The 14327-nt window shown below is 40.9% G+C and overlaps 1 protein-coding gene across 1 annotated transcript in view; it reads left to right on the top strand.

The window, feature by feature from the left end:
* Positions 1-14327, top strand: part of Neb (nebulin) — a 199256-nt gene that overhangs the window by 74867 nt on the left and 110062 nt on the right. The window contains exons 55-63 of the mRNA XM_013517490.1: positions 2743-2847; positions 4047-4154; positions 4497-4808; positions 5410-5613; positions 5880-5984; positions 6071-6178; positions 7118-7429; positions 7766-7969; positions 8457-8561. Coding sequence (XP_013372944.1) covers positions 2743-2847; positions 4047-4154; positions 4497-4808; positions 5410-5613; positions 5880-5984; positions 6071-6178; positions 7118-7429; positions 7766-7969; positions 8457-8561 — 1563 coding nt within the window. The remainder of the gene's footprint in view (positions 1-2742; positions 2848-4046; positions 4155-4496; positions 4809-5409; positions 5614-5879; positions 5985-6070; positions 6179-7117; positions 7430-7765; positions 7970-8456; positions 8562-14327) is intronic.

Raw genomic sequence — 14327 nt, 5'->3', positions numbered from 1 at the left:
TGTTGTTCATATCATGGCAGTTTGAATGCAACTGATTGACTGGAAAGGCATAAAATCATGAAAAATATTTCTCTTTTCTTAGAACCCTAGTTTTTTTTCTCTCCAATGAAACAAGAGAGAAAAACTAAACTAATGGGGTGACCAACAGAGATGCTGTGTTGGTTACTTTTCCCTCGTTGCTAAGACAAAACATCTGACCCCCAAAATTTAGGAAGGAAAGGTTTATTTAGCTCACAGTCTGTGGAGGTTTCAGTCCATACTCCGCTGGCTACAAGGCAGGGTGGCACGTGGCAGAGGGCAACCACTCAAGGTGGCGCAACACAGCAAAAGTGACAAGCACAAAAGGGAGGAATGGCAGCAAGCAGCCTCTTCCTCTCCCTTACATTGTAAGCAGGCTCCCCCCACCCAGGGGGCGGCACTCTCAGAGTTAACCTTCTAAACTCCTCACACTGACACAATGAACAACATCCTAGAACAGGAAGGGCGTGTCCTGTACCAGGATGCTGAGTCACTTAGCCAAACCTCTACACTCCCCGAGTTGACACAATGTATCAACCATAACAGATGCCCTAGCTCATAAAATTGATCAACATATCCTGACAGTAAGTCTTAATTACAGGGATGCTGAAATTTGATCCCCCTCAGGCCTCAGGACCCTCCGGCAGAACTTGGCCAGCTGGGCTCCTGGAGCCTGCTGTTTCTTTTTTGGGTAGACTGATCCATCTATCCCAGTGGGGACCACATTAGGATTTTTTTTCTATATTCCATGAGATGAAACTGGCACACACCATTGAAGAAATAGTTCAGTTTAGTGCTGCTCCACCGGGGGACTTTTCTGTCATGGGAGATCTTGGACAGCATCTGAAAACCTCACTCTTTCTTTGTGTCCCGAGTCTCCCGAGTGTGGCCATACTCGGGGGTGGTACGCTGCTGGCCCCTAGTGGCTAAAAGTCAGGGATGCTGCTAAAAATCCCACAAGGCACAGGTAGCCCTTTCAATAATCATCTAGTATGTGACACCAGTAGATATGAGGCTAAGAAACTCTGATGTTCTTAATCGGAAAGGATGGTGTCGAGTGGAGGTAAACATAGTACATGAGAATTGACAGGCTTATCTCTGTCTGGGTCCTGAAAGTCTTAATCAGTTTATCTGAGTTGTAGGCACTGTTGTAATCTTGTTAAAAAAGAAGAAAAGTGCTGACCCATCTTACGCTCTACAATTCAAAAGGGAAATGACAAGGCCAAGGGATCCATGTTTTGTACTGGAATAATTTCAGTCACACATAAAAGGTAGAAAATAGTATGAATTTTATATCTATAAAAATATATATAATATATAAAATTTCACCCGGATTTTACAGACATTAATGCTTTAACACATTTACATTCTCTTGTTCTTCCTTGCTTCCTTCCTCCTTCCCTCTTTTTCTTCCTTTGTCCCATCTATGTCTATGTGAGAAAGAAAACTGCTTCATGATACCATTTACCCCTAAATACTTCCCTGTGTATCTTTTGAAAAGAAGAACATTCCCTTACATAGCCATGGTGGAATGATCAAAACCATGAATCAGTGTTGACACAATACTAGTTTGCAGAATTTATTCAATTTTACCATAATGTTCTTTATAGCAAAAGAAAAAAAAAACTTTTTTTTCTGGTCCAGGTTCTAATTCAAAATCACAGGTTGCATTTACTTGCTATGTCTTTAATTTCTTTTTCTCTGGACTATCTCCTCACTATTTCTTTGTGTTCCAAGTCTTTGACATTCATGAGAAGTACAGACCAGTTATTCTGTAAATCTCCTTCAGTTTGGTTCTCAGTGTATCCTTGTTACTAGATTCAGATTGTGTGCTTTCAGGTGGATACTATAGATTGTGTACTTCTTGGTATATCGTATCAGGAGGTACATGATACCTGTCACATTTCTGAGCATTACAACTTTGATCACTTGATTAAAGTAGTATTGCAGGATTTCTTCATTGACAAGTGATGGTTTACTTTTGTAATTAGTACATACCTTGTGGGAAGGTTTTCCAACACTGTGTAAATATCCTGCTTCTCAAATATTCACCATCTTGTTTTAGTAAACCAGTAAGATTTTTGTCTGTGTCTTCTCTTCTTATGTTCAAGACAGATATAAAAATGGCTTTAAGATACCCAAGAACATTTGATAAATTCCCAAACAATCCTTTTGAAAATCCTAATCCTCAAAAGTAATTATGAAGGGGGCTGGGGATTTAGCTCAGCGGCACAGCGCCTGCCTGGCAAGCGCAAGGTCATGACTACGATTCCCGGTACCGAAAAAGAAACAAACAAACAAAAAAAGTAATTATGAAACATAACTGTAAAGAGTAAATTATAAACGAAAAGAAACTCCCTAATTCCTAAGCTCACTTGGACTAAGTCTTCTTTTGAGAAAGCAAGGGCCATCTCTTAGCTAAACACTAGCGGGGACTTGCACAACCCAAAGACAGAGAATTCTGCTCCATTTGATAATACTGACAAAGGTTCTAATTTCATGCATTGACTTTAAAGGTAGAATTACCTGTAATTTTTAAAAAGGTAACTCAAAATCTATATTTTGAAAGACAGTTATACACCAGTCAAGAAAACCACATCTATTTTCTGCTTATGTAGCAACTGTAATGTTTAACGCAGATGAATCTAGTAATCCTGTCGGAATCCAACTATGTCATGTACTGATCTAACAAGGCCACTGAAAACTTTTTATTTCTCCTTTTAGAGACTTTATAGAGAAGCGTGGGACAAGGACAAGACTCAAGTTCACATCATGCCAGATACACCTGACATTATTCTGGCTAAGGCAAACTTAATCAATACAAGTGATGTAAGTCTCCACATTCAGCACGCGTTTTCAGAAATCTTATTTTAATTGCTTCTAAATCGTGAAGATATTTGGAAGTTCTTTTGAATCCCTAAATCACTTTGATTAACAAACTAGGAGTGCTTCTGGTTTGTTATTTAGTGGGTTTTAGATGAAACCTCAAAATGTTTGTACTCCCTCTTCCGGGCAGTGTTGGGGATGCTGACACTGTTCCTTGCATCCTGTTACTACATATCTCACCATAAAGTAATGGTTATATCACTCTTCCCTGTATGGCCAGGTGTTCCACGTGAGCCGAGACAAGTTTTACTGGCTCTGCAGTGCATGCCTGGTGTTGTGCCTGGCACATAGTAGTGACTCCATAAACTTCTGAGCAAGTGAGCATACAAAGGCATGCAGGAGAATTTCATTTTCATATTTATTGTCATCATAGCATAACCCCCTGAAATGTATGGATATAAACCTTAAATATTAAAAAAACAAATTCTAAACTCTGATAACATGACTTTAACATTAAAGAATGTATTAGAGTAATACTATGGACACTAAAATATAAACCCAGGTGCAAGATCAACAGGCATTTAAACAATCTGGTTTCTGGATTAAAGTGCATTTAAGTTATAGTCTCAATTATCCCATGATGTCACATATCTGAAAAACAAATAATTGCACATAAATTTTAGAACTTTCCTTAAAGTATAATGTTTTCAAAATTATGAAGAACTCTGTATTTTACCTATAAATGTCAATTCTCTTTTGCATGGCCCTGTGTCATGAGGCAGGCACTGTTTCACAATGCGTTAGCTACAAAAAGCAGTAGCCCTTTCCCACGGCTTTTCCTCTCTAGTGGAGAAAGATGGAAGGCCTCGCTCTTGTCTTACAACTTCCAGTGGAGCACTCAACGTTAATTGGAAAACAGCACCTAAATAATATTTCATCTGTCAGTTTATTTCTGCTGCATTCTCCTATGAATTCGGGAAGAGCTGGCATTTAATTTGGTGCATCTAGGTTAATCACAGTGCTCTAAAGTTTAAAATAGGATCATCAGAAATCCACGGGCATAATCTCCAATTACATTTGCGGAGTCTACAGCACAAATTCTAGTCTCATGGATTCCTAAAATATTTAGCACTTTTCTCTCATTATTCTGCAGTTGTTCATGGAGAATGTTTTTTCTCAAAATGATCTTCATCTCTCACCAGAAACTCTACCGAATGGGTTATGAAGAGCTGAAGAAAAAAGGCTACGACCTCCCTGTGGATGCCATACCCATCAAAGCAGCGAAAGCGTCCCAGGAAATTGCCAGTGAAGTAAGACACTAGCCCTTGTTGGTATTGATTTGATTGCAATTTATCACTTCATAGCAGTCTCAATTTAATTTTAAATTGAACAAAATCTTCTAAAGGGAAACAAATTAAAACAGAGGAAATGATCCCACCCTTGAAGCATAGGATGCGGATAAGATCAAGGATACATTTATTATGTATGGAATTTGTAGCTGAATTTAGCCTTTAATCTTTCCTATCAAAAGCCAGAAATTCATACCTCCTTATGCTTAATAAGATACCTAGAGTCAACGTGCTTTGTAATTTGCCACAAAAAGGGCACATAAGGTAATTCTGAAAGGAAAAAGACACTTTTTTTTTCTTTAGTACAAATACAAAGATGGTTACCGCAAGCAACTGGGCCACCACATCGGGGCCCGGAACATTGAGGACGACCCCAAGATGATGTGGTCCATGCATGTGGCCAAGATCCAGAGTGACAGGGAATACAAGAAGGACTTTGAGAAGTGGAAGACCAAGTTCAGCAGCCCAGTGGACATGCTGGGCGTGGTGCTGGCCAAGAAGTGCCAGATCTTTGTGAGTGACGTGGACTACAAGCACCCTCTGCACCAGTGGACGTGTCTGCCCGACCAGAACGACGTCATCCACGCTCGGCAGGCCTATGACCTCCAGAGCGACGTGAGTCTAAAGTTTTCCTTTGCTCAGTTAAATACTGTGACTGCTTTCCTAAGTATCAAAATTCCCCTAAGGTGAAGGAAGTTGAGTTTACACAACTGAGTTCTCCTTTCCTGGACTAATGCCCAAGCTCTACCCGGTCACCAGGTGTCTGAGGGCACCATTGTTCTGCAAGGGGTGAGGCAGCAAAGTCCACTACTTTGACGGAAGCAGTAAGACTGCTGATCTAGGAAACTGGAAAACTGAATCGCTGCCTACATGCTGAAGTGTTTTCCAAAGTATGCTTCTAACTGTATGTTTTCTTGATTTATAATTCATCCCAAACTTTTGAAATTACCCAAGAATGTAAGCATTAAAATATTATATGTGTGTATACATATATATGTAATATGTATATAGAGAGTTGTGTATGGATATAAATGCACTATAATAAAGTACTGTGTATACATAATGTATATATGTACATTATATATATGTATTACACATGCATTATATACATATTATATTGTATATAATATATATTGTATTGTAATATATAATATAAATTTTTTATTTCTTTTGGGACATATGCTTACAGTGAGTGGCTTCTCATTTGCAATTTCAGAATCTGTACAAGTCTGATCTTAACTGGCTAAGAGGCATTGGCTGGCTGCCTTCTGGCTCTCTTGAGGATGAGAAGAACAAAAGAGCCAGTCAGATTCTGAGTGACCATGTTTACCGTCAGCACCCAGATCAGTTTAAATTCTCCAGCCTTATGGATTCCATACCAATGGTTTTAGCAAAAAACAATGCTATTACCATGAATCACGTAAGTCCTTTCTTTGTGTGTGGACGGTATAGTTTCCTTTTCTGGGGAGGAATAAAATCTGTTTTTATGGAAGAATATCTTGGTTCAACTCGTTTGCTCACTACTAAAGTGATTTCAAAGTAAGTGTGGTGCTTCTTTCTGACACCAGACATCTAACCCTGAAAATGTCACGACTAGCAGCTCACAAAGCAGAATCTCTTCACTCTCACGAAGAATCAGGCCGTTCACTGCTGACTGCACTTGTCCTGTCTTATTGTTTGTATTAGCACCTCTATACAGAAGGCTGGAATAAGGACAAGACTAGCGTCCACATCATGCCGGACACCCCTGAGGTTCTGCTCGCTAAACAAAACACAATCAACTACAGCGAGGTAGGAAATCAATCTGCAGTGCACGGTATATTTTCCTTATGATTCATTTTACAAATCAAACTGAAGCTTACTTACATCTGTTCCAGAAATTATATAAGCTTGGCCTGGAAGAAGCCAGGAAGAAAGGCTACGACCTGCGAGCCGACGCCATCCCCATCAAGGCGGCCAGGGCCTCCAGGGACATCGCCAGCGACGTGAGTGCACCTGAGAAGCTCTTTGCTTTAGTTCTGGCTTGAAGATCACGTTCTCTCTCCCAGATTTACAGTGGAGAAAGTAAACACAGAGGTTAAAGCTGTGGTAACAGTTCACTTTGTCAGTAAATGGTATAAAATAATGGTAATAAATTTCTCAGCACCAAACTCGAGCTCTGGCTGAGTCCATAGCAACACATATTTCAAATATTCTGTATTTCTTGCTGGACAAAGCCACTGCATACTTGGCTATAATTCAGGTATCTTTTTGGCTGTTCCACACAATATGTTTCTTTTATACAATCAAACTTGTTGTAAGGTTCCTTCAAAACCCCATTCAGGGCCTACAAACGAACAGGAGTTCTAAGGTCCAAGTTCTACCATCCATGTAGACCATATATTTGTTTGTGCACCCAGGGATCAGCTACAAATACTTGCTTTCTTTAAAAGATGAATTTGCTCACATTTCTAAAAAGTTTATCCTTTATCTATGAGGTTCCAAAATATTTTTCTTTTATTTTCAAAATATGGGAAATAATTGTCATAATTTTAAAATATATGATCCACAGAGAAAGGTTAATTGTATTAATATATATCCATACAGCGAAATACCTGCTTCTATGAAAAAGAATATTTAATGATGTAGAAAAATGCTTGTATAATAGCTGAAAAGAGCAGAAGAAATCAGATAATGTATGACTCATGTGCTAATTTTATTCTTTCTCTTTCATACACACACACACCACAAAACGTTGCCTTTAGTAGTAGAACTATGTGTTAATTTTTCCTTTTTTGGGTGCATAGATTGCCTTTATTTTCTAAATGGTATTATATATTATTTATATTCAAAGAAAATAATTATTTTTAATGCTTAAGAATTGCTTTTACCAATTAGATTTACCATATCTAAAGGATATGAGCAGCAGTCTTCTCTTGTTCTAGTACAAGTATAAAGAAGGCTATCGAAAGCAACTTGGTCACCATATTGGTGCTAGAGCTATTCATGATGACCCCAAGATGATGTGGTCCATGCATGTTGCCAAGATGCAGAGTGACCGTGAATACAAGAAGGACTTTGAGAAGTGGAAGACCAAGTTCAGCAGCCCAGTGGACATGCTGGGCGTGGTGCTGGCCAAGAAGTGCCAGACCTTAGTGAGTGACGTGGACTACAAGCACCACCTGCACCAGTGGACGTGTCTGCCCGACCAGAACGACGTCATCCACGCTCGGCAGGCCTATGACCTCCAGAGCGACGTGAGTACTGACGGTCATAAGCGTATACAAAAGTGGGAAATTAGTAAATTAACTTTGTTTGTAGAAGCAGCAATAGGTACACCAAACTCAGCAGCCCTACAAGTGGGGGCCGGAATAGCATGTCTGCTTTCCTTATGATCGTTAATCCTTTAACTCTCCAGGCAAAAGGAAGTATTGTCTGAACCCTGTTTGCCTACCAAACTGTATTTTAGTGTATGTGCTGCTGAAGTGAGCACCACCAAACTATAGAGAATGCTTCTACTTGATTTTATGTCCCTTGGAGAAAATGTATTCCCAATGCAGGGATCAATATTTATTGACTATTTCTGTTAACAGAATATATACAAATCAGACCTGCAGTGGCTGAGAGGCATTGGCTGGGTGCCCCTTGGCTCTTTAGATGTGGAAAAATGCAAAAGAGCAACTGAGATTTTGAGTGATAAGATCTACCGGCAGCCTCCAGACAAATTCAAGTTTACAAGTGTGACTGATTCTCTGGAACAAGTGTTGGCCAAGAACAACGCCATCACTATGAACAAGGTGAGGCTCCCCATTCAGGCAACGAAGACAGGAGTCTTGAAGCTGAATCAAAGAAAAGCGTAACTGAGAAAAGAAAGGCGCAGAGTAGTGAGCAACAAAAGCTGCCTGTGGTCCACCTCGGTATCACCGGGCCTTGTCTTCCACATCTATCACCTGTCCAAAACATCTCACTCATATTTGAATGTTTATGTCAGTTATTGTTTCATAGTTTTGATAAAATGTCATATTTTATGGGAAAAATAGTCTTTTTATGAGAGATGTTTATTTGTAGTTTCCTTTCCATTGTTAGTATTTTTAGATTTACAGAAGGCACGTCTAGCATCTACTCCACGGTGAACTGATTATTGGAAGGTTTATATAAAATACATAATGTATGTAAAACACCATAACCTTGTCTTTTGTTTGTTCATAAGGTTTTATGGCCCTAAAATTCCTATTGTTTACACGCTGAATTTTTTTGATGGTGTTAATATATTTTCTCTGATAGCGCTTGTACACAGAAGCCTGGGACAAAGACAAGACCCAGATCCACATAATGCCAGATACACCAGAAATTATGTTGGCAAGAATGAACAAAGTCAACTACAGTGAGGTGAGAGCGGTTGCTAATTCTGTGACATTTTCACGGTGTTTCTTACCTCCGCTGATCTGCTCCACCGCGATGTGACACCAAAATGGCAGCTTTCAATAACATTTGTTCTTGCTTCATATGAAAAGTGACTCTTAAGTTTCTGAATCACCATCATAAATGTCCACTTTTAAGTAAGAAGAATTATCACTTAGGGGAGTGAATGATTTAAGAATTACCTGATTTCAGCACCAACCATAAGAGCAAGTAGATTGCTATTTAATTAATTTTTGAAATGAAAGTAGCAATATACCAATACACATGCACGTGTCTCCCACTGATGCTACAGCAAAGCTTTAGCTAACATATTTTCCATGTATAATATATTGTTCTTAAATTGTAGCTTAGGGTCAAAATTTAAGATTTTTTAGTGTTAAAATTATAGTTAAAGACTAAAAATGACAGTACCAACAAATAACACACAGAATGTGGATGAGAATCTGCCAGTGAAATATTACCAAACCCATGGCCTCCTGACTTCTGGTGAGCGTGAGGCCAAGTGCCTCCGTACTAGAATCCCAGGTACTTAGGTAGAGAGGTTCCTAAGGTCCTGTCCCTTCTTCCAGTACAGTAATCCCCACTCAGCAGGTTGTTCTGCCTTTGCTTAGGAGTTCCCGGTGACAAAGGCCTCATCTCGTAAGTCAGTCCATTTGTCCTGGGAAATCCTGCTAGAACATGCTCCTGAGGTACTCAGTCACTTCTCTCTCAGTAAAGGCACACTGTCCTCTGAAGCCAGCAGAATCAGTCTGTGCCCACCCATCAACACAGACATAGCCACCAGGGTCCGCCCCTTTGGGGCCCCACCCTGGGTTCTCTCTGAAATGCACAAACTTTCCAAATTCCTGAAATGCCATTCCTGGGAAAACGGGACTCAGAACTGAAGAAGATACTGGGAGTGAGGACTGGCCAGGGGAGAGTTCAGCCAGCTGTCACAGATTCTCTTCTGGCCAGCTGACATTCACTCTGCATCCTGTGCTTCCGGGGCACACTGGCTGCTGTGTCACTGCCGGCGCCTGTGAACTTGGGAACTCCCACACAGGTAGCATGAGCTAAAGCTCGGTTTCTCCTGTCCTTCCCTTATGCATTTAGTGATTTAAATCTTGGCTCAACTATTGACATTTATTTCTGTGTAATTTCTTCTTAGATTGAGGCTGTGGGTGTAAAGCTGTGGAGATTTTTGTGAATCTAAGATTCTGTGAGCGGGTGGACCCCCAGCTTTGAGCCAGCAGCGAGTAAAATGTTTCTGACAGCACAGATCAACAGAATATTCCTCTTCTGTTGGATATAACTTCTGGAATTTGGCTAGAATAAGACCATCTTTAGTAATTTTATTTTAGAAATGCAGATTATAATTTTGTATAACTAGTCCTTGCCACCAAAAACTGAAAACATTAAATCCTACTCTCAAATCAGAAAGGATTGAATTAGCTAAACTTACACTAGAGTTCCCTAACTGTTACAGGAAGGCAAACGTTGCATGTGCGGGATTGTCGGGAGACAAAAAGCCCCTGTAAGTCTCCACCCGGCATTTCGGGAATTTTTAACTCTGTCTGCTGAAAAGCTTCACAGGGCCTGAAGCATGGCTCCTAGTTCAACCAGGCCATACCCCGACTGAGCGCCTGACCTGCCCGGACTCCTCTTTCCGCTGACTTACAGAGTTTAATTTATTTGTGTGTCCATCCCATCTAGAACAGGAAGACAGCAGTGCAAGTTGTTATGTCGCTCTTTCCCCTTAAAGACTTTTGTTGATTTCTTATTTTCTATAGAATCAAGCAGCAAATTCTTAAAGTATTTCTGGCTCAACTCGAGGTTCTTTTCTGTCCGCTCTCACCCCTTCTCTCTAGGGCTTCATCCCACCCCCTCAACAGCGGCGCCCATCCGTGTCCCTGTGCGCGGACCCACGTAATTCTCTCCCTGGGCTGGAGGCTAGCTCATTGTCCAAGGCCGGCTCAAGGTCACACTCAGCAGGACTCCCCGGGTTCTTGGTTCAGAATCAGTGACTGCGTTAATGCGCTTTCCTGCTGCTGGCCCACAGTGCTTGACACCCACAGCTTAACACAGGAGAGGTTTACTCTGGGTCTGAGTTCAGCCCACGGCCAGCGCGGTGGAAGGGCGCAGCGGAGTCGCGCCGCGTGCGCTTTACCAACGCCCCAGTTCAATGGTCATAGACGCTTCCTGAAGCTCTTTGTTGATAATGTGCTCAACGACCTCCTGCGGTTTAATTCTCAGCAGTCGGTTCTATGCATGCTCAGTCTTTCGTTCGTCTAACAAACACTTTAAAGCTGAGAGCTCTGCCTTTTAGGCACCCAGCGCTGTCACAGGCCACCCTCAGCTCTGCCTTTCAGGCACCCAGCGCTGTCACAGGCGCAAGGTCAGGGGAGAATAGGTATGAGTGTAACTAATTCGCTGCCATGAAGTGTTCCCTTCCTGCTCTAGGTCTGTGCGTTTCCGTTCATTCTCTTAAATACTTTCACCCTGGATTGCTTTAAGTAAAATTTTTAAAACAGCATAAATTTTCATCAGTTCAGCATAACTTATAAAATAAAAACCAGATCAGCGGCCTTCATAGGTATCCTTTTTATTTTAACAAAAATCAGAAGGCTTAGAACTCCCAAAATGATATTCTTGTGGGCACTCGCAGAGAATTTAGTGAATTGTTTAAATCGTCTATCGACTTTGTGGTATAAATGTCAACATTTAACTTTCTTGGCCCAAATTTAGAGTCTGTACAAACTTGCCCACGAAGAAGCCAAGAAGAAAGGCTACGACCTGCGAGCCGACGCCATCCCCATCGTGGCGGCCAGGGCCTCCAGGGACATCGCCAGCGACGTGAGTTGTCCGTCCCACTCCCAGGCTGTGAGCGTGGGGTGTGGCATTTTTGCTGAACTAAATCTTCACAAAGGACCTTTAAAAAGGGACTTTTGTGGCATTTTTCAGAAAATCTAGCTTTAGGGGAAATAGCAAACCTGGTAGTCGTAGAGAAGATTTGCAACCTGTAGGGCACAGTGCCTTCAGGGAAAACCGGCTTACCGGATAAGACCCAGTCACACACAACCCGCTGGAGTGCAGCTGCAGGCTTGGAGCTGTGGATACTCACAGAAAAGTTTATAGGAAGTGTAACGCCGAATGATTTGCCCTTATGCACCACTGTAATATGCAATGTTTAAAAAATGCACATGACACTTGCTATTACAGTTCCTCCCGTAAGATTACGGAAAGCAAGCAGTTGGTCGATATTAGAGGGAGGCTGCTTGTGACTGCAGTGCCACCTTTGGAGGAAAACCAGCACCCTCTCCTGGTGCTTCAAGGATTCTCGAGGAACAGACGACTGCTGTAAAGATCAACCCCTCCTCAAAGAAGATGGGGAAATTAATTTTGGAGGGGGGAGAGTGTGCATTACTGCTGCAACAGTATACACCTGAGGAATTAAAGACCTACATGTAAAAAAAGAAACACTTTCATATTATTAGAATAAATCATAAAAGATCATCTTTTTCACTTAGGGGCAAGGAAGCCTTATTTAAATGAGACATAGAGGGGCTGGGGATTTAGCTCAGTGGCAAAGCGCCTGCCTGGCAAGCGCAAGGTCATGAGTTCGGTTCCCGGTACCGGAGAAAAACAAAAAATAAAATAAAATAAAATAAATGAGACATAGAGTCTACAAATCATAAAGATTTTTACATAAAGAAAGTTTTACAAATCAAAAACCTAAAATTCATATAGCATACAAGTTACCATAGGCATAAAAAGCAATCATCACACTGATAGCAAACATTTTAAATACATGGAAAAAGAATTAAAATCCATTGCTTCTTGGCCTTTTGGCTAAGATCAAGTGGAATTAAAATCCAGCATTTACAGACCATCTACAAATCTACAGCAAGACAGAAAAATGACCCAATAGAAAAAATAAACAGTGGATATAAATGCATAATTTACAAAGTAGAAAAAAATAAAATGACAAAAAACATGTAAAAAGATGTTCAACCCCCGGAGCATTCAAGGAACTGCAGATTGAAATGCCAAGGGAATAGTATTTTAATCATCAGCTTAGCAAAAAAAAAAAAAAAGTGATCCCAAGTGCTAGTGAGGGGTGTGGAAGTGGGCACACCCATGTAACTGCTGGAAGAGCATTTCATTATTAGTACAAGCACTTTGGAGAATGAGTTCACGGTGCTCACCAAAGCAGAAAGTGTGCATAACTTAAAACCTAGTGATTATGCTTCTGCATCAGTGCTGAACAAATACTCACAGGTATATATTATGTGCAAGCAGGCTTAGGAATGATCATGTTTTGAAAAAACAAAATAGTGGCGTGATTAAGCATAATGTGGTATAACAATAGAAGACTTTGCTGCAGCAAAAGTTGTGAACCAGATTTATGTCCATCAGTGTATACAAATGGAAAAACATTGGAGTGAAGAAAATAGTTGCAGAATGTAAAATACCTCTTTTTCTAAAAGTGCACACCCCAAGAAGTACTGCCTATTTCCTGTGGATATACCTATTGTAATAGATTTTAAAATATTTCTTAATCTGTAGGTTCTGCACCAAAATTATAATAGTGGCTACTTATGAAAATAGAAGGGCAAAATTACTGGGTCAATGAAGACTTTAGATTATTTTTTATAACTGGTAAGGTGAATGCACTTGTGCAGTAACATAATAGTCCTCCCTTAGTACCACATTAGTGACTCTTGAGCTTGTGCGTCTTATCCTCTCTTTACCCCCAGCAGATGTACTTATGTCAATAATGATAAGTAATTAAATAACAATCAAAAAGTATTAGAACTCTGTGCTGAGAGCTTTTCGCGCATTATCTCCCTCTGCATAATTACCCTGGGCTTCGATGTCATTATCCACAGTTGTGAACTAAGAAACTTTCCTTTAAAAATCAGTTTCAGTGGGTGGAGAGTTGAGACAACAGCGTCATTCCTTTCCACTGTGCTGTGTTCGCTCCTGCTGATGGCTCTGCACTTTCTAACTCAGTTGGCTTCGAAATCAGGTGCACATATTGGAAACAATTGGTCTAGCGAAACCCGAACACATGACCTTGTTAGAAACGTGCTCTAACCATTTTGGTCGCTCAGTTTTCAAAATGATGTCCCAAATTTGCCATGGCCACTGAATGCATAAATTCAGCACATAATGTAATACTCTCTCCTCTGTTGCTGCTCTAGGCTGTGTTTGGCCTATGTACAATGCTTCAGGCTTATAGGGACCCGCCACTCATCTTAGGGCTTATTACGCGCACACGCCATCGGTGCACCCCTTTCCTGACCCGTGTTTTCATATATGATCTAACTCCCCAGGTTCCCCGGTCTCCACAGGTGGCTGCTCCCAACTGTGTGTGCTTCCTGCTTCCGGAACTACACTTATGGCCTGTGGGCCATAGGTGATTTTGAGTATTCCCCACAGTTCTATGAATTTCATCTATTTTACCACATCTAGAGGCTGCCAGGGTAAACGTAAGGATATGGGCTGGAGTTAGTGTTGACAGAAAAAAAATAGTTAAAATGCAATGAAAGTAACACAGTTCTGTACAGATCTGTGAACTCTAAGGGTTTAGAGTAAAGGTCTGATTTATACTTTTTAATTTCAGTACAAATACAAAGATGGCTACCGCAAACAGCTCGGCCACCACATCGGGGCCCGGAACATTGAGGACGACCCCAAGATGATGTGGTCCATGCATGTGGCCAAGATCCAGAGTGACAGGGAATACAAGAA

This window comes from Chinchilla lanigera, unplaced genomic scaffold, assembly GCF_000276665.1.
Source record: "Chinchilla lanigera isolate Chin_1 unplaced genomic scaffold, ChiLan1.0 scaffold00039, whole genome shotgun sequence".
Lineage (NCBI taxonomy): Eukaryota > Metazoa > Chordata > Mammalia > Rodentia > Chinchillidae > Chinchilla > Chinchilla lanigera.
This window is presented reverse-complemented; position numbering and strand designations above follow the sequence as displayed.